We start from the raw sequence: 20,869 nt of genomic DNA, 5'->3' as shown, positions 1-20,869 counted from the left end.
GTAATTGCGGTCTGGCCTCTGCTTTATAAGGCCACTGGAATACTTGCAGCCGGCTGATGTTTAATGCTGTAAACACGAGCGGCGGCAGCTCATAAAGAGGAGGAGAGGGAGGGATGAAAAGAAATGGATTGGAGGGCGGGGGTGGGGGGGTGTTAAGAAGCTTCCTCATTGAATTAGGCCACACTTCATAAAAGACAAGAAGCGGCACAGCTGTACTGCAAAGACGCACATTTCATTTGTTTTATACTGCGCTGCGCCCTCGTTTGCATGACAATGCTAATGAATCGTGCGCGTGTATATTGTGCGCACAGTGGCCATATGTGATGTCGGACAGTGAAAAACGCACGTCCATAAGCGCATGCAGCTGGATTCTGCGTGTGTGTTTGTGTGTGTTAGCTTAGCAAAAAAAAAAAAAAAAAAAAAACAATCGCAGCAAGCACCGCAAACGCTAAATAAAATGACCTAAAAATGAACATTTTAAATGAATGTATGTAATCCAGGATTGAATGGCTTTCGATAGGACCCATTTTTGGTGGTTATATTTGTTTCATAGGTCAGTGTAACCAGTAACCACCTTCTGTTATATTGCCTGCTTCAAAAATGTTTAAGACATTTAAAAATAAATAAATAAATAAGATACAATCTAGTATAACTTTGGCTGCCTTCTTTCTTAATGATTTTTTTATGGTAACTATTTAAAAAAAATAATAATGAAACCAAAATTGCAGTGAGTTGAATTGACCCCGGAAGAAGATAAAGTAGGGTTAATTAAAAAAAAAAAAAAAAAAAGGCCATCAGATATTAAAAAAAATAAATAAATACATAAAAAATAAATATCAGTATGTTTTAAGGGTCAGTTTGACCTACACAATAGCAAAAGGAAATAGAAACGCTGAATGTGATTTCTGACAGCAAAAATGTCAAATTATGATGCCATATTTTGTATTTGTAAGTAAATTGTTTTCCATTTAAATCCTGGTTAAATTAGTGTTTTTTCTAGCCATTTTTGTTTGGTTTATAATATTTGAATGTTTACATGTGATATAAATAAATATATATATATATATATATATATATAGTAGGGGTGTTAAAAAAAATCGATTCGGCGATATATCGCGATACTACATCGCGCGATTCTCGAATCGATTCAATTAAAAAAAATCGATTTTTTTTTTTTTTTTTTTTTTTTTTTTTTTTTTAAGAGCTCAGAATTGTTCATTCGGTAGTCTTACCGATTCAACGTCTTATCATCATTGCCTTTTCTTTTTTTTTGTGTGTGTGTGAATCCATTTTTAAACTTCCATTTTTAATGGAAAAATATTCAACAAAACGTCTGACTTCGGGTTAGGATTCACACCTTGAGCATGGAAGAATGTTATATGAACGGAACATTAAGCCTTAATATTTTATTTTAATGCTGTTCAAACATGAAACAGATTACAACCTCTATAAGACTGAAATTTCAGATAAATAAATAATACATTTTCATATAAATCTTACACTCTACAAGCTTACTGATTAGTATTTTCTAAATTTGAATGAAAAAAAATTGCAACAATCGACTTATAAATTCGTATCGGGATTAATCGGTATCGAATCGAATCGTGACCTGTGAATCGTGATACGAATCGAATCGTCAGGTACTAGGCAATTCACACCCCTAATATATATATATATATATATATATATATATATATTTTTTTTTTTTTTTTTTTTTTTCTTCACATTTTGTCCTCAGTAGTGGACGATGAACATGAATATGAATAAAAGATTTTAAGATATATTCCCACATGAAAAACCCCCACACAAAATGCACCAAAAAAAAGTCACATTTGCGTTGTTTTCATTGTAAACATTTAATACTATTGCAACACAGTTTTCATACAAGGCACATTGGTGAACACACACAACTTACAGAAAATATATAAACATATATATTTAAAAAAAAAAAAAAATCTGCATTCAACATCATGATTGGGGCATCACAAATAGCCCGATAGCACCCCCTTGAATTGAGACCATTTAAAGTTACATTAAAAAGATTTGCATAGATTTTCAATCCTAATAATGGGGGGGAAAATTGCCACTTGCCGAAAATTAATATAGAGCCAATTAGGCTGCGATAGTGCTTAATATTTGTGTGTGTGTGTGGAGGGGGGGGGGGGGGGGGGCATGTGTGTGTGTATGTGTGTGCGCATGTCAAGAACAGGAAATGAAGGCGTGTTTGTTCCGCAGGCCGAGAGGAAATTGGCGACGAAAGACATAAGACAAGAAAAAAGGGCGTTTGCATAGAGTTTAAAGGCGACAGCTCTCATTGGCCGGTGCTCCAGCTGACAAACGAGCTGTCCAATCACAGTGCAGTAGGATTCACTGCTGCCGTGGGTCTCACATTCACCAGTCCGAGCGACGACAACACCATCGCTCATTAATGATTAGATTCATTTATTGTTATGATTATGATTATTCATGTGATTACTATTATTATTATTATCATCATTGTCCGCTCCACAATGAACTTCTTGCTTCACTCTGATTGGCCAAATTGCATCCGTGTGCCCGGAATCCTCCTCGCTCAGGCATCCGTCAACCTGACAATAAAAAGATGATGTGAAAGGGTTAAAACATGCTAAATGAAAAAGAGAAAAGCTGCTAAGAGCGATCACTGAATACAGATGTAGATTGTGACGTTAGCTTCATGCGCTAGCTGTTACCTAGCTGGCTGACGACTGGACATAAATGCCTGGCTAAAACGAGAAAGAACAGCTCTCCTTACACAAGTTACACTTGACAAAATTGCAGATGTGGGACAATAAATAAAGATTTATACTGTTATGTTTGCTTCTCAAACTAGCTGCTAGCTAACAATCTAGTTGGCTGCCATCATGAGTGTGATTGGCCTAAATGTGATCGTCAAAATATTTGAAACAGCTCGAAATGCAACAGTAAGTGCAGGTGGCTTAAATTAGGTAAACAAAATATTACAAATGACCTTCTATGTAGTTATACGGCACTCTCAGTATGTAATAAAGACCGCTACGGTAGCTTCTGGTACGAGCCTAGCCCACAAGCTACCTATTCACCGGCTATTGAGTTCATCAAAATATTATGAACAGCTCTCCTTGAAGTTGTACACCACCATACAATGATTAAAGATGTACACTGCAATGTTAGCTTCTCACTCTGGCTATTAGTAACCTAAACAGCTAAAATGTAACACTTCTCAGTCATCCAATCTTCCGAGTTGGCAGCTATCTATCCAAGTGGATAGCGGCAGAAGCTAACGTAGCGCTCAACATGGCTGCCAACATTTTCGAGCTGCAGAAACTTGAAGAAAGCGCCTGTGTATGCACAAGTAGCGGCTATATCCTAGCATGCCATCAAGCCGCGGCTGTGCACTCTTTGATCCTCGCTCTTGTTATTAAGGCTCCGAGCGTTTTGGTCTGAGCCGCTGCTAAAGGCGGCGTCACATGCTTGCGCTTAGCATTAGCGCCTCGCCGCGTACCAGTCACCCTAACGACCACGTTCAACCTGCTAACACCCTACATTACAGACACTTTATTAGGTATATCTGCAAGAATACAGTAACAGGACTTATGTTGTTTTACTCTAAGTTACACAAACAAATATATTAACTTGATTTATTTTATTTTGGTGAACTCAATTAGGCTAGTCACACTTCCAGCAGCTAATGCTAGAAGCTAACATAGCAGTCTTTGCAGTTAACTCCCTCCTTTCTTCTTTTCTCCCCTTCTCCTGTATCCTTTCTTTCTTTCTTTCTTTCTTTCTTTCTTTCTTTCTTTAACTCTGACCCGCTTTATACCATTCCTTCCTTCCCTCAGACTTCAAACCTGATTTTTTTTTCTTTCCCAGCTTCCTTCTTCTTTTCTGCCCTACTTCCTCTTGCCTTCCTTTGCTCAAACCTGCTTTAATCATATTTCCTTACTCCTGACCATCTTACATCCCTCTAAATTCAACCAAATAGATAAATCGACCGATCGTGGTTGCATCTCATTAGTTGACAAATGGCAGATGCTGATTGGTGGTGGCATTGAGGGGGCGTGGCTTAAAGATGGCATCCCAATAGTCGGTTTGTTGACTTATTGTCGCTGACTTTTGAAGGAACTACAGTGGATTCTCTGCTTAATGGACAATTTACTGCCGCAGCATGTGGCGCAGCTGAGGATGATGATGTCGTGTGTGTGTGAGTGTGAGAGGAAGGCACGCCGCTAATTAACAATGTAAACCAGCGTTTCTATACAAACTTCCAGGCTGGATTCACTCCCGTCTTATTTATGCCGTCACTCTCCCGGTGTGAATAGTTACCGTGTCTCATCGTGGGTAACCCCCCTCCACCCCCAACAACCCTCCACCCTTACCCCCACCAACCACTCCGCCGCCCTGAATAGGCGGCCCCGATTGAGCAAACAGTCAGACTGTCAGCTCAATAGGAGGTCTGGCCGTGAACTTCAAGTGCTTCCCAGGCCCCCCAGGCCCGCAGCCAGACTTTTGGGGGGCCCCTACGTGCCAGCGCTGAAGAGGGAGGGCGGGATAGAGGGGAGGACCCCTGCCACAGTGGTTCCCAAGGCAGCTGCAGTCTGGTGAGGACGGCCGGTGTGTGCCCCCTCTTTGCCAGTCATCCTCCAGACCCCCCTTGTTACATACAAAGATCCAGACGCAAGCTGCTGGCCATACACCCCCGCACCCCAGGAAAAAAAAAAAAAAACTCAACTAGCTCCCAGGCTCCTCATCATCTCATTAGCCCGCACCGCCACTCCACTGTCTGCCATGGATGCTTTGTTTTCAGCTCTGCATAATTTACACAATAAATTGACGACGGGTGAGAACCCCCCAATAACCCCTCAGCTCAATATACCACCTGTTAAATAGAGGCCGGCCCGGCAGTGGTTAGCACACCGCTAAGTCGATTGCGGTACATCGTCACAGGTTTTTAAATGATCTTCTTTTTTTTTTCTCGGTTGTACAGTATATAGCACATAAGTACAAATTTTGAATTCTGCGCCTTCACTGTAGTACCACATTGTGCCACAACATCCCAGGCAGCACTGAGCTCTTCTGGAAGAGATGCAGTGTATTTGAAGAAGAAGTAATTGTCGTTCCAACGTAGCGGAGAGAAATTATGCAGTTTTTTGAAGGATTAAAATTACCGCAACATCTATGATAATATCAATTAGCCTAGCATTTGACATTACATGTTAGCATTAGCTAGCAAACTTTAGTTTTTATTTGGATTAGTTTAACATTTTGATTTTAAATATACAATGTTTTATGCGTCAGTTTTACAGTAAATGTCAAAAGGAGTGACAAAACAAACTCCACAAAACCGCCAAAATGGAAGAAAAAAAACATCAAATGTTTTTCACCCGAGTCAAAATGGTCGGAAGGATAGTAGCAAAATGGCGTCGGTGGTGTGGCAAGGATATAATGGCGTATTGTTTTAGCATCCGGCGCCGTCCGCTAATTAGTGCAAGCGGGATTTAAGCAGGTTTAAACAGTTACAGTAAGTACACGTTGCAGGGGAGGAACAATACGGGACTTGTACCACCTTGCATATTATCATTAAAGCCAGCGCTAACTTACACTTACACTCACTTGATTATTTTTTTACTTGGTCAAAGAGGAATAAAATGACTTCAGTTTAATAAAAAAAAAAAAAAAAAATCACTAAATTAATCACTAAATGTATAAAAAATATATATATATATAAAATTAAAATCTTATTTTTTTTCCCTAAAATATCATTTAACTAATAAGAGAGAATTTTTAGTATTTATTTCTAAAATTAAAACAGAAAGGACATAAATTTGTGTGAGTGCGCGTGTGTGTGGCACATGTGCCTCGCCTCCTCAGGATGGCACCCAAAGAAAGAAAGATGGTGCCGTGGTGCACAGATGCCCGCTGAAAAGCCTCACGAGAGACAGGCATTGAAGCTCCCCGTGATTTAATACCAACGCACAAAAAAAAGGCACCCCGCCCACCTCCACGCCCACCCGTAGGCACGGCAATTAAAAACTGCAACAACAACGCGGTGATTAAAGATGGCGGACGGCGCGGGTTTGATACCTGCACTTGCCGGCGGGTCGCCAAGATGGTGGCGAGCTGGAAGAAGAGGGGCAGCGTGGCCAGGATGGAGCGGAGGAGGATGGCGGGAGGAAGGAGAAGAGGAGGAGGAGGAAGGGGAAGTAGAGGAGGAGGAGGATGAGGAGATTCTTCCTCCTCCTCCTTCTTCTTCTTCTTCGTCAGTTTCAGCTTAGCCAACGTTAGCCTGCAAAGAAGAAGCAAAGATCAGAGGCCATTTTCCCATCAACACACACACTCGCACTGAGACACACACACACACCTTTTCATGTGTGTTCTCATGGTACAGTCTGCCCCCCGGCATGCAAATGACTTTCATTATGCAAATGCATGCAAATCACATCCAAGCGTGTGAGAGCCGAAGAGAGGGCGGGAGCCGCGCCGCCGACTGGCTGAATGAATGAATGAATGAATGAATGAATGAGTAGAAAAAAAAAGAGAAGATGGGGGAAGACAGGACAAGTCAGAGTAGCGAGAGGTGGCAGAAGATGGCAGAATTAGCCAAATTTGCTTATACGCCTCAAAAGTGCCAATAGCGAAACTGACTAGGCTGAAACATTAAAGTTGATTCACATATTCACAAATGACTAATTCTGTTCAATAAACGCTAAGCAAACATCACACATCTAATTTTTGTCTAGAAATGAGCACAATTTGCCAGTCATGAGTTCACTTCAGTTTGTTTTTGTTGTTGTTGTTGTTGTTTTAGCCAAAAACTTAGCTAACAGCTAAATAATCATCCATCCATCCATCATCTGAACTGCTTATCAATAAATGTGATTCATGCATCCACAAATGACTAGGTAGGCTTACTGTTAGCCTAAAGCTAAAGTATTTCCAAATGCACCCTTTTATTTGTCTAGAAGTCAGTTCAACTTGTCTCAGTTCAGGCCAGTTCTTTATTGTTGTTTAGCTAGGCTAACTGCAAAATCACTAAATGTGATTGATGCTTCCACAAATGACTAGGTTGACTAGGTATTGTATCTTGCTTATGCTGCATTCGAGGATGGTCGGAAGTCGGACTTTTCCGAGTTCAAACCAGGAAGTGTGGACGAGAACGCCCCCTCGAACCCGGAAATTCCACTTTCGAAGTCGGAAGAAAAAAAGGACCCCGATTCACCGGCGGACTACAATGTGACGTCACTCTGAATGGCAAAACACAATTTACTCGAGTATAAAACTGGATAGCTTTCTTCATTCATAAATATTTGACATAACTCCACGTAACGCAACGTACGTGACAGTATTGCCGCTATCTCCCTGCATGAAATTATACGGTCAACTACTAAACTGTATGGAATGATTATGAAATAAGATTAAAACTATAATTGAAGCAAAATTGCAAAAAGGTAAGTTTTCTAGAGGTCAAAATGAGTTTTGAGAACCAAAATAAAAAACAATTTATCACTATCCGCCATTTTGGTTGTTTACGTTCGCCTCGAATGCTTTCAGGTCGGAACTGGGAAAAAACAACTCGGATATATCCGACTTCCGACCATCCTCGAATGCAGCATTAGTCTAAAGCTAAACTAGCTAGACTAGATTGAATTAATCCATAAATGACTCCTGGTAAGTTGCTCAAAGCTAACACGACCAAATCAATGTGCATCAGATAGCTACTCTTTGTTGCTTTTAGCGAGAAACGAGGACACATTTTTAGTTATTAGTTTAGTCCAATTTGTTGTTGTTGTTTACCCCAAAGCTATGCTAACACAAATCAATAAATGTGATTTGTGCATACACAAATCAATACCGTAAGCACTTTTATCAGTTCACGTTACTAAATCTTAAATATACACTATTAGGTCACAGCAGACTAAATCAATCAGTACAATTTGGGCATCTAGCATGGGCAAATCTTGAATACATACCACTAGGCCAAAGCTAAGCTAACATGCTACGTTGTGATTCATGTGTCATGTGATGAATATTAGATCAATGCTAAGCTAACATGGGTAAATTATTGTGATTTAGGCATCCAAGATGACAAAGCACAATTGGTACATGCAAAACCCAAGTTAAATTGGCCACAGTAATATTTTTACAACAACTGCCTTCGACTACTACAGCATATTTTATATTTGAGTGCATTAGTACATATACATTAAGCTAGTTATCAAGGTTACCGGAAAAAAAATTGTTAGCCTTATAGCATAGTTAGGCCATGTTTGAACACGTGTACGATATGAGAAGAAATTCAAATTTATCAAGTACATGACTCTTCCCCCCATTGTTTTGGTAATAGTTAAAATTAAGGGAGGCAATTGTGCTATTAGGCTAACGAAATACTAAAATGGCTTTCTACTCGGTTGCTAAAGTAGCATAACTTAGCATGTCACACATTAAGGCTTCTTCTTCTCACAACATTCAAGATTCATGTTATCACGTTAGGATTTAGCCACAATGCTAACATGCACAACAACACGTCCATGGAAAGGACGCAACAAAGAGACGTGACTAACGAGCCAAGGGGGCGCTCTCGTCTGCCTCTTTTGTCTGCCGTGTCACCCGGGGGAAGATTTGGTGGCACGACGGAGTAAAAAGGGGTGACTAGGGAGTGTGAGAGAGTTGGGGCGTAAAGCACGGTGGGCGACAGGCGGAGGGGGAGGAGGGGGAGGAGCGGTCGCACCATGAATGGGCGGCAAACCTCTCCTAATTGGCACTTGACATTTTTTTTCTGGAGTGGAGCCCACTTTCCAAACGCATTGGCGTCGTCCTTGTGCAGAAAAGTGCCTTATGCAAATATGTCTATATAGCGTCGAGCGTCACAATGGTTGGTGGTTGCCTCGGGCTGGAGGTGTGAACGTCGGCCACGTTGACAAATTTTTTTCACGGCAAATTTTTCCCCGTACCGTTGGCTTCACAAGGCTTGTTTTGTTTTGACTATGTTGGCTTGGATGTCGCTCCGTGTGATAGATTTAAACAGGAAAGGAGTTTGTGACCTCTCCATTTTATTGTGTGTGAATTTAGTAAAAAAAAAATAAATACATACATAAATAAAATAATATCTGGTTTCCAGATTAAAGTTAATAATTTAATAAAAATGGAGCAATTAAGAGGATAAATTGGAGAAACAAATCTTTATAAATTAATACTGTATAAATGAATTGCCTGACAGCGGCAATTGCTTTCAACACACGGGGCTCGTGTGGCAAGAAGCGGGTACGCCGCGATGCAGGGGCCTTTGGCTCAAAACCAACACAGTTAACATATTTGGAGCCACGCAGTTAAGGAAAGAACACCTTTTACTAATCTCTTTGTGTGTGGACTTGCGCAGTGGTCATACATTCAAGACCGTGTGACAAGAAGGGCTGCTGTTCCTTTGGACAACACTGAAGCCATTTTCTAAACCCTGTTGGTGTCTGAAGAAGAAGGAAAAAAGGAGAGGGGGTTTTGTGGGGGGGGCTTTAAGTATCAGAGGGTCTTATTGAGAAAACTGTCTGGCTGCTCGGAACCGGCGGGACTGAAAAGGAGGCAAAGGGCCGCTTTGTCCCGGGGTGACAAGTGGACTTGCTCTATTGACTGTAAAGTCTACTGCTGGGGGGGTGGAAGGGGACATGTGAGGGGTAGGGGGGGTGAACAATGGCTGTTTTTCTACTTGACACTTGCAGAATAAATGCGCAGTATAGCTAACATCAACTCACCCAGCCACCCCTTTTGCCTTTGTTGGTGTGCAAAAGGTACAGAACACGGTCTTAAGTCGAAAATGTTGAGGCTTCTGAGGTAGCATCTCTGTGTGAAAGGGACTAGCGGAAAGCCAGCCGGGGGGTGTGAAGTTTAACATCCAACACTTCTCTCGGCGCAAAACGGTGACGTCAACACCCATTTCTACTTTGATACCTTTCATACAGTACGAATTGGAAAATATGTGAAAAGCCATCTACGGCTGATACGATAGTGTGAAAGGAGCTATCCAGCACTAGATTTGTAGGAGCTATCCAGCACTAGATGTTGTTTTTAACAACTTATACAAATTAACCCCTTTCATGCAGACTTTTTCCAAGATTACTGTTTTGACCCCCCCTCCTCCAGTTCCTTGTCCTGTGTTAAAGGCACAAAAACAGACAGGCATAAAGGATAGATCTATAAAAGTGCCAGCTTCGGAGGTTGTATTCTGAGACCCTTTCACGCGCTCAATCAAAGTGTTTTCCCGCTTTTGTTCCAGGCTACTGACTATTTAAGACATCATTTCTACCGTTTACAGTGTCTGTGTGAAGAGCACTGATGGAACATAAGAGATGAAATTCAAGAAAAGAATTTCCCAAATCGGAAGTCGTATCTGTAACCCCTTTCATGCTGCCCTTCAAAGCCTACTTTATCCCCATGTCACTGTTATGTGTGAACGGTACCAACATGGAATGCTGGGATGAAGTGAACCCGCTAATTTCCTAATTTGAAAGTGCCGGTCAAATTCAGCTTTTTTTTATTTACAGTGGTCACTGTTCTGTGTGAACGGTATCACCACTTAATATACTGACTTTGGCAGTTGGGAACTAGTGTCTGTGACCCCTTTCACACTGCTCGTAAAAGCTGCCCTCTTTGAGCATTTCTGTCAAATAACATGTATTGGAAATTTGCTAGTGAATTTGCCAGCTGCTGAGGTAGTATCAGAGGCATGTCGGCAGCTGTGTGAAAAGGGGTAGCTGAAAGCCAGGATGGGTGTGAAGTTAACACCTGATATTTGCTTCTCCCACCCTGTCGTGGTGGCCCTGATGTCATCCACTTGTTGCTGTGTGAAAGTGCACACAGTTGCTGCAATAGCCTATTTCACTTCTTGAATTTTGCTGTAGCTCCGTGTGAAAGGGGCTCTCAGGAGCACTTCAAAATTTTAGTTCTGCACACACTCCCTAAAAGCGATTCCAGCGGGACAAATCGCTGCTGCTTGTTGGGACAGCAAAAGTGTCCACATGCCATTGGAAACACGGGGCGAGCAGAGGTCGCAGACCCTTTGCAGCCGCCGGCAGGGGGCTGACCCTCCATCTTACAGGGACAGAAAAGAAATCACACCTGCAATCAGCCATCGCGGGCATCCGCCTTGCCGATCTGATTGACCAATTACCGCCGGCTAGGCTAAAGTTTCAGATTGTTCACTGGGGGTACTGTCTGCTTGATTACCCAGTAGGACCCCCACCACCCACCCTTAATACCCCCCCTTTGGTCATTCAACATGACCCATCAGGCATTTCACTCATGTAAGGCAGGCATTTCATTCCAACAGAGGCGAAACTGAGGCTGTGTGAAAGGTTTAGGGGAAAGGTGGAATTTCACACCCTCTTGCTTAGATTCACTTTCACACAGCCACTGTCCCATCTCTGGTGTGCCTCTGATGCTACTCTGGAAGCTGGCAACAAAAAATGGGGTGCTGACGTCAACACGCAAATTATACAGGTTCAAGGAAGGAGAATGGCCGTGTGAAAGGGCAATAACAGAAAGCCGGGACTGGGATGTTTTACGTTTAACACCCAACACTCACCTCTTCCACCCCTTTGTGTTTAATGCTAAAGCCATACAAAGTGTAATATTCCTGCCTTGAATCGGTGGCATGAAAGGGGTTTCTTCATCAGCCTCAGCTAGTGGTGTCTAGCACTTTTCACACTGACCAACATTACCAACGTTTTCCCAGTTTTTCACATTATGAGCCAACTATCACACCAAATCAAACAGTCCAGCAACACTCAAATCAAACATCTTTTCACGCAGAGAAGGTAAGAAAGAAAGGAGGAGAAAATGATAAAAAAATGAGGCTCAGATGCCGGCAGGAAATCAGATTAACCACGAGGAGAATTCTTAACTGGAACACAATATGTATAATTCATAGAATGCAGCCTTTAAAAAAATAATGTCTTTCTTCCCATCATGCATTGCTCTTTTGAAGCCCGCCCCCATGAATGTCGGCTAGAAACCTGATTAGCCGTTAGCAACTTGTTAAACAACTTGTCAAAGTCCAAACTGGATTCGGAGGGTGACTCAGTGCGGGGGTCTCTCCCCTTTTTTTTTCTTCTTTTTTTTCTTTTTTATTAAACGCTGCCCATGTGACAGGCCCTGGGCTAAGCTCCAGCATGCCGCCCCGCACACGGTGGGATCATGGGGGGCGGCTTATTAGATTACAAGTGATCCCCTTTCTCAATGCTATACTCAGAAGCCCAGAAATGACACATATGGATCTTTTTGAGGGAGGCGGGGCCAAAAAAAAAAAAGACAAAATAAACTCACTTTGTCACACAAAAAAAGTCTCAATTAGAGGTTCTGAACAGAACCCTCTCAAAAATCGCTTAGCAACACCCGCTAAAAACTAGAGCTTGATCGACATGAAATTGGGTGTTCATTATGATAGGGAGCACTAAAAAATACGTAAACTTTTTGGGGTGATTTCGTAAGAATTCTGAATAAAATATGCCAGACTTAAAGGAACACTTTACTTATTGATCCATTTTTAGCAGCAAAAAGTTGCTACTTTTTCAATAATTAATTTGGTGACGTGATTATTTTTTTATGTACATTTAATAACTTTTAAACCATTGTTAAAATGAATCGAACGCCGGCATGTTTGTTACACGTGACTAAATAACCCGGATGTTTACGTCACTAGTGTGTAAACGCTACACTATGGAAGCACTATGCAACGCAGCCGTGCATCTAGCGTCAAACCCGGAAGGATTAAACCTTATCGCTTCGAGCCAACACGACAAAATAACCCTACCGAAGGAAAGTCTGCCTTGGATGTGAAAGTTGTGGCGCCAGATGGTCTTTTCGGGCACAAAATAAACTTTGACGAACGAGTGAATCAGGCGGGGGGTGAGTGGTGCTCGTGCGGGAGCTGCAGGAATGGACAATCCGCTAATGAATGTGTGCTGTCTGGAAATAAAAGAAATCGAGGATCGGTTCCTTGCGGACAATCTCAACTGCATCCTGGAACATCAGACATTCAACATGGCAATACTAAATAGACATTCTCAGGATAGCTTTGGTTGCGATGAAAGATGTGAAGAAGAAAAGTCTTGGAGGAGCAAATATCCAACAGGTAAAGTGACACACAGCACGAGCAATGCAAAACGTGTGGAACTGATGAACTATTTCAGGAAAAAGAAAAAATAGTAAAATTAAATGTATCGTCGTTACAGCGCCCAACCTCCCCTAGCTGTTTTTTTTCTTCTTTTTTTGCGTAGCGTCCCACTGCGGTCAGGCCAGCCGCCACTCGAAAAGACGAAGTCAAGCCAGCCGCCCCAACGATTGTTAATACTGTGCATTACGGTAACGTGCCGACGTGCCCCTGCGTTGGCCACCTTCAAATGAATTATGAAATAAAACAGTCCGTGCAGTATAATAACGAATGCCCCCCCACCCCCGAAACATGCCTACCTTTCGCTTTACATTTGCTTCGCTTCTCCGAGATCTTTCAGTGGCCGTAGGGAGACCTCGATTTGTGCCGGCTGTTGTGAGAGTGAGCTCCGTGTTGCTAGCAGAAGTAGCCGCCAGAGATCCTCCATCGGCTTGATTATTTCCCACGTCTGGTTCTTTAAAGATACTCGGTACTGCGTTGGGCTTTAGTATTAGGCGTGTGGCGTACCCCATCTCAAATTGTAACATATTTTGTATGTAAGTCCTCACGCCTGAAATGTTCGCTGCGCGCACGCCTGCTTGTCCTTCTACTCATGTCGTTTTTTTTTTTTTTTTTTTTTTTTTTTTTTTTTTTTTTTTAGGGGGTCTCGCGGGTTTTTCCTTGCCGACGCCTTGCAAAATTTTGCAATACACAAAGGCATAAGTGACAGTTTGTGTCCTCCCCGTTGTTATGTCTGCGTGAACTACTGTTCGCCAAGCGAGTATACACACTAGTGACGTCACCACTCGGGGGCGTTGCAACACGGAAGTACTTCTATGTTGAAGAAAAGTTAAATAAATCAATATAAGGGTGTATTCTTCAGCTCTTATGCATTTTTCGTAGCTAAACTAACTATTTACTGCCGATCAAGCCATACATGTAAAATTAAAGGAGCCTTCCTTTAAAGTACGGACAAGTTCATTTACAGTATATGTATGTAAAATGACAACAAACGCGCAGTATGACACTCGAAAAATCGCACCGTTCTATAGAATAATTAAAATTAACTTAATAAAAAAAAAAAAAAAGAAGTCAAAATTAAATAAAACCTAACGATAATGAAAAATCCAAAACAATTACAACCCGAGCCTCATTCTTGTCTGTTCAAGTGCATGTTTTTCCCCCTGACTGATGCGTTCAAGGCCGCGTGGTTTTCACATGTTGTGATTGTGAACCAATGAATCTGCACAACAAAACAAAAACCTGGTACTCTACCTCTCGCTGCTTCCCCCCGACTCCTCCAGACGTTCCTTTTCCCGTCCGTTTTTTTTTTTTTTTGGTTCTTGCATAGCGAGGTCCTTTCGATGGGGTTCTTGGTGCCTTTCCAGGAGTGTAATGGGATTCTTGTTACTTTCGGTTATCTAGCTTTATGAAGAATGTACATCACTCATACAGCTAGATAACCAAAGATAACAATCAACCCCGAAGGCTCCACCCATCCTCCCGCGCCGACTAGCCGGGACCGAGCGGTCGCCGTCCTGCGAGCAGACACAAGCTCGTTCAGTACACGTCGGCGACCTGTCAAAGGCTAATTTTAAACCTCACTTGTGCTATAGTAGCCACAAAATGTTTGTCATGTTACCAAGATTAGAATTTCTGCTAAAGCCCCTTTCACACAGGCCAATAGAGGCCATCTTTTTTTCTTTTTTTTTCACATTTTCCACTGTTCGGCATGGTCGAAGTTGACCGGTAAATTTCATATCATGGTTTGGGAGTGTAGCCCCTTTCACACTATGCCGTCTTCCAACTTTTTGCTGTTCAGTTTGAAAGGTACAGAATGAAAATTTCCTGGCCTTGGAGGTAGTAGCAATAATAACAAGACACACACAATATGCACAAGTCAAATCTCTTGTATTTCAAGGCACTACTGTAGAATTTGTAGCCCCTTTCACACTACCCATAAAAGCCATTTTTTCCCACTATGTAGTCATTCTGTATGTGTGAACGGTACAAACACAAAATAGAGCATCAAGGTCGGCCTGCACATTTCCTAGTTTGGAACGATCTTCTAATCTATAGCCCCTTTCACACTGCCAGTTACAGCTTTGTTTGAAAGGTACCGACATGGAATTGGGCGTAGAAGTCTTCCCGCAAATTTCCAGATTCTTAAAAAGTCTCTGAGCCCAATTCTGACTTTGCCATGTCATTGTTTTGTTCGAAAAGTACCGATGCAGAATAGAGCTTGAAGTCAACTCACCCCTTTCACGCTGCCTGTCAAAGATGGCGTTTGCATCATTTTTTTTTTCAAGTAGCAAATTTCCCAACATCAAAGGTTGCATCAATATGTGAAAGGAAATAGCGTAAAACACGGACACGTGTTTAATATTTAACACCTAACGCCCACTTGTGGTAATGTGTCCAGATTTGCTGTGTTCCGTGTGAAACAAACATGCAAATGCTCTGGCCACAACCATTTTTTTCATAAAATGCGTCAAAGAATCTTGTAGAAAAGCAGTGGTGGGTGGAGTGCGAGCCGGTTCAAACCCACCCCAATTGGCGCACCCACGTCACCCCCGCGGATGGGTGACGTCTTCTACCACCCCCCCTTGCCTGGACCGACCGAAATTTCTTTTTAAATGAGACCAGGATGCTAACTGTTGGACTACAAAAGAAAGACGCTCGTCTTCGTTTACATTATCTGATGCCAACGCTCAGGTTGGCGCCAAAAGCAGCAGGCGGGATGGGGGGGGGGCATAAAGGGGAAAATCCACCAACACACACGTTGCCTTTTTACACTCAAAAATACACAAGCAGATGACGATAATGTAACACACTCACACAGTGGGGCACATGGCACAGGGGTGCGTCTAATTAAAGCAGCTCTGTGTAACCACCCCCTTCCCCCCCACACACACACACTTGAAAGGGAGGCGATGAAACGATATATTAGGAAACGGTGGAATATTCTCAGTCAACATGGACGCCGTGCCGTTAGAACGGATGCTACTGCATGTTAGCACAGATGCTACTAGGTGTTAGCACAGGCGCTACATGCTAACACAGGAAGATGAAAACAACCGACACGTGTGGCAAAGGGAATCGGTAAGTAAGTAGTGCATACATGTGAAGAAACACGGTCAAAATGCAACACATCATGTTGGAACACACGCACACAAATGTACATTTAATTAACAGCTTTGTATATTTTGTTAGAGTTTAATTAAAATGAGTCATTTTCCAATCTTATTTACTCTTAGTTTTCTATCTTTATTTTTATACATTTAATATCAACACTTTAAATTGCATCCTTTACACTTTTTATTTTGTCCCGTCACACTCATTTCAAATTTTTTCAATTTGTAAAGGAGATAATGATAAAAATCATAATCATCATATCAAATTCATAATAATACATTGCTGAGTTATTTATTTACGATTTATATAGTCATTCATTTCTATTCTTCTTCGTCCTTTCCTTTAATATGTCACAACATGCATTCTTCAATTTACTGACCACTGCAATATTTATTTTTGTACGCTTTTATTTTAAATACATGTATACTGCATTTTAGACGTTGTTTTTTTTTGTATCATTGTAATTTACATAATGTGATAAATACACGTTTGAATCGAGTAACGTATTTGCATTCAAATAATTGTTGCACCTGTAGTGATTAATTATTATTATTAGTGTAAAAAAAATGTGAATTAAACAACATTTTACTAAATACAAAATGTGTGTGCGTGCGTGTGTGTGTCTAATTACCTACGAAGCGCGTGCGCGTATCGTCAGGCCTTTGCGTGTGAGTGTGCGTGCGTCTGCAAAGAAAAAGGAGATGCAGCATTTTAATTCCGCAAATGGAACAAACACTAAAGACGCATGCGCACGTGTTTTGAAAATATTAATAATACACGTGCGTAATTAGTTCTTTGCATATTGTAACAATTTTCACACATGGCAGGTGCACACATAATAGTTTTGCATTTACAAAAACACACAACACACACTCAAAGCCGTGTCATGTGTTTCTGTTTTGAAATTTAATATGAAGCATAATAAAATGTAATATTAAATTAATCTTGCTGTACGTCCAATTACAAACTTTTAAAACGAGCGTGTGCACGTGTGTTTCTCCCTGCACGCAAATCTCACGGCTATCATGTGGATACTTGCATAATCCGTTTCCCACCCCTCCAAATGTTCTGATCCAAACATGCGCGCGCTCGTGCGTGTACACGTGTGTGTATGCACATTTTTGTATGCTGCATGTTCCCCCTTTTGAAGCGTTCGGCTGCACTTTTTTTTTGTCTTATTATTAATGCGCGTGCACTGCGGCTTCTGCTGGCATAATCCTCATCATCTCGATGTGACTCACGTGGCCGCGCACGGCACCAACGTGCAGGACTTAAAAAAAAAAAAAAAAAAAAAAAGTGTAGCTTCGTGTTAGTTTGTGTTGGATGGGGCCTGCTCCTTGCATGCGCGTGCACGTCGAGAAATAATGCTCAAATAATGATAATGATGATGCTAGAAATCGGCGAATCGCGCGCACGTGCACGTTGTTTTGCGTCGCGCATGTACGTAGCGGCAGCGGCACCAACACGTGATCGAGGGCTGGCTCTCCAAGCATATAATATTGTTGAAAAAAATCAGATTTCAGGTGCTTGATTTATATTTCGGCTTCTTTAGTGGATGGCAGTGGCGCACAATCAAAACCACATGCAAAGGGCGCCTTTCTCCTAATTAAATAACAACACATTATTGTGATGAATAAAAATAGTAATATATTAATAGCGGTGATGTTTGATACTCACGCCGTGTCTGGGACCGGAACCGGAACCATCCGAACGCGCGAGGAGACTCCCGTACTGGTGTACTGATGCGTACTGATGGCGAGTGAGCGGCGAGTGAGCCGACGGAGGATGACGCGCGCGCTCTTGACGGCCGCGCCGGGCCGTGACGTGCGTGCGTGCGTGTGCGTGCGTGTCGCGTCCATCCACTCAGACGCCCGCCGCTGCCTCGTCCTCCAATGGCAGCGGCAGTCCCGTTATTTCCCGCCAAGCTGGCTCTGCCCTCCTCAAAAAAAACAAAAAAAAACATGACCCCCCCCCCCACTACCCCGACCCCCCATTTCCATCGCCCTCCCATCATTCGCCTCCCCACCCCCCTCCTCCAACTCCCCCTGGCGGCTCCCTCGCGCTCTCCATTCACGCGCATCACACGCACTATGAACTTGGACATGGCTGCTGCAAGAACATATATATGCACGCGGAGGAGGGCACGCCCCATCAGTGACGTCACGCAGGTCACTTCCGGGTAGACGCCCCCGCCGTCCACCAAACGTTATGCAGCTGGTGGATGCTCGGGTTCAGCAAAATATGAATCAGGCCAAAATCTCTATCCATTCATTTTCAGGTGTTAGTCCTCTTTAATGTTGTTGGCAAAAGAAATGGGAGACACCCAGGACTGGTCGCCAGCCAATGGAAGGGCACATACAGAAAAACAAACAATCACACTTATATTTATAGCAAAAATTTAGGGGCTCAAGTGAATTAGAATCTATCCCAGTTGACTTTTGCGAGAGAAGTGGGGGGCCACCCTCGACTGGTCGCCAGTCACTTTTAGAGTACAAACAGTCAAACAAGCAAGTATACACAGTCAAACCTATAGTATCAACAAATCAAGATCAAGTTAGGTTGAGATAAGGATAATTACGGCTTACGGAGAAGTGGGAGACATCGCCATTATCTCCATTTACTTTTGGTGAGAGAAGTGGGGGTCACCTTGGGCTGGTTACCAGTCAATTTTAGTACAAATGGTCAAACAGGCAAGTATTCACATTCACACATACACTATGAACAAATCAAGATCACGTCGGGTTGAGATAGGGATCATTACAGTTGACTTTTGGCGATAGAAGTGGGGACCACCCTAGACTGGTCGCAAATCAATCCGAGGATAAATCCAGAAAAAAGAGCTAGCGTTCATGTTCACCTGCAGTATGAACAAATCAGCATCACATTGGGGTGCGATGAGGATTATCTCCATTTACTTTTGGTGAGAGAAGTGGGGGTCACCCTGGACTGGTCACCAGTCAATTTTAGAGTACTAATGGTCAAACAAGCAAGTATTCACATCCACACATACAGTATATTTATGGACAGTTGAGCTGAAGTCAACCCCAGTTGACTTTTTCCAACAGAGACATGGTGTACACTCAGGACTGGTCGCCATCCAATCTCAGGGCACATACAATGAAACAATGACTGGTCGCCATTAAATGGCAGTGCACTGTTAGACAACTGTTCACACTCACATTCACACCTATGGACAATTTCTTGATGTGTTAGTGTGAGATGAGCACTATTTCAGTTAACTTTTGGCAAAAGAAGTGGGGCACACCCTGGACTGCCCAAAGTCAGCTGAGATAGGCTCCAGCAACCCCCGTGACCCTTGTGAGGAATAAGCGGTCAAGAAAATGGATGGATGGATGCAATAACTGAATGACCATGCTAATTCCACACAGGAGGTCCTGAGATTCTAACCCGGAGCATTTCGATTGTGAGGCAGATGTGCGAACCATTTCACCGTTCTAGCCAACACAATAGTACAACAATGCTTGATAATGAAGTTTACCACCTCATCTTGATTCAAACAAGTCTAACTGTTGCAGTGCATTGTGGGACTTGTAGTATGGCTCGTGCTTGGGTTTTATGCGGCAGTTTGTACTTAAAACGTTAGGTAATAAATGATGAGGCTAATACATTAGCATATTTAATATTTGGCAGTTGAATTAAGAACAATATTATTACAATAATTTAAAAAAAATAAAGATAAATAAATGTCCTTGTGACACATTTTGTAGCACCATAACAGAAGTGACTAGAAGTGGCAGCATCTAGTTGATTGTGTTCAATTGTCAATTGAATTGCGTCTTCTTCTCGGATGGCTAATTTGCCGTTAGCATGTCACTCGCCTCCATTTTATAGCACCGTAACATTAGCATCTGCTGTCTTCTACTTCTCGTCTTGGTTGTCCTCATTCTTCTTATTCTGTGACTTCCTAGTTGGCTTCTTCGTTGTCGTTCGTTCTTTGTTCTCTTCTTTGATGTTGTGCTCTTCGTTGTGTACTTGAGTGACTCGTTCATGCTCTTCTGTAGTCTTTTTTTGTGGTCTTTTTCGTTGCCTTCTTCGATTTTATCTTTAGTGTTTGTTTAACCTTGTTTTCTTTGTTGTATACTTTGTTGTAATCTTCATTGTCTTTTGCTTTCATTTTTGTCTTGTTTGTTGTTCATCTACATCATCTTTGTTGTCTACTTATCATCTTGTTCATACTCTCCATTGTTCTTGTCTACTTTACTTCTTACTTACTTCCAACGTTGTTGCCTTCATTTTCTGGCATGACTGTGTTATCTGTGTAGTTTTTTTTGTTTTGTTTGTTTTTTCACACACCTTTGTCTTGTAAATGGGTAGAGCCTACTGCGCACCTCCATGAGAATCAGCCAAGTTCTTAAAACTCTGTCTGTTTCTCAATAAGAAGAACCCAGAGTACGATCTTGTGAACTCACCAAGTAGGGTCTTCCTAAAAACGTACAGGAGAACGTTCTTCCTGCCACAAGATGTATCTTGGGCTATTTTCCTAGCTAAGCATTCACAAGTATCAAACCGGTGCATCCTTGGTTTAAGCTAGCAAGAGCCCAGTATTCTGTGCAGTCTTGGTTTATCTGTACTTGTAAC

General features: G+C 42.2%; 1 protein-coding gene across 7 annotated transcripts; it reads right to left on the bottom strand.

Moving 5' to 3' along the window:
* Nucleotides 1-1,837: 1,837 nt before the first annotated feature.
* Nucleotides 1,838-18,224, bottom strand: LOC144022532 (uncharacterized). Of its 7 annotated transcripts, XM_077527409.1 has the most exons (6): nt 17,948-18,224; nt 16,902-16,954; nt 14,411-14,673; nt 6,359-6,488; nt 6,082-6,283; nt 1,838-2,588 (listed from the first exon to the last, which is right to left on the bottom strand). In XM_077527409.1, exons 4-6 carry the CDS (start codon nt 6,376-6,378, stop codon nt 2,439-2,441), a joined length of 372 nt encoding a protein of 123 aa, XP_077383535.1. In that variant the 5' UTR covers nt 6,379-6,488; nt 14,411-14,673; nt 16,902-16,954; nt 17,948-18,224; the 3' UTR covers nt 1,838-2,438. The 7 variants fall into 7 exon arrangements, 6 of the variants coding, with proteins under 6 accessions (XP_077383535.1, XP_077383533.1, XP_077383536.1 ...); XM_077527407.1 differs by lacking the exon at nt 6,359-6,488; XM_077527410.1 differs by lacking the exon at nt 14,411-14,673.
* Nucleotides 18,225-20,869: the final 2,645 nt, after the last annotated feature.

The sequence above is a fragment of the Festucalex cinctus genome, chromosome 7 (genome assembly GCF_051991245.1).
Source record: "Festucalex cinctus isolate MCC-2025b chromosome 7, RoL_Fcin_1.0, whole genome shotgun sequence".
NCBI classification, from domain to species: domain Eukaryota; kingdom Metazoa; phylum Chordata; class Actinopteri; order Syngnathiformes; family Syngnathidae; genus Festucalex; species Festucalex cinctus.
This window is presented reverse-complemented; position numbering and strand designations above follow the sequence as displayed.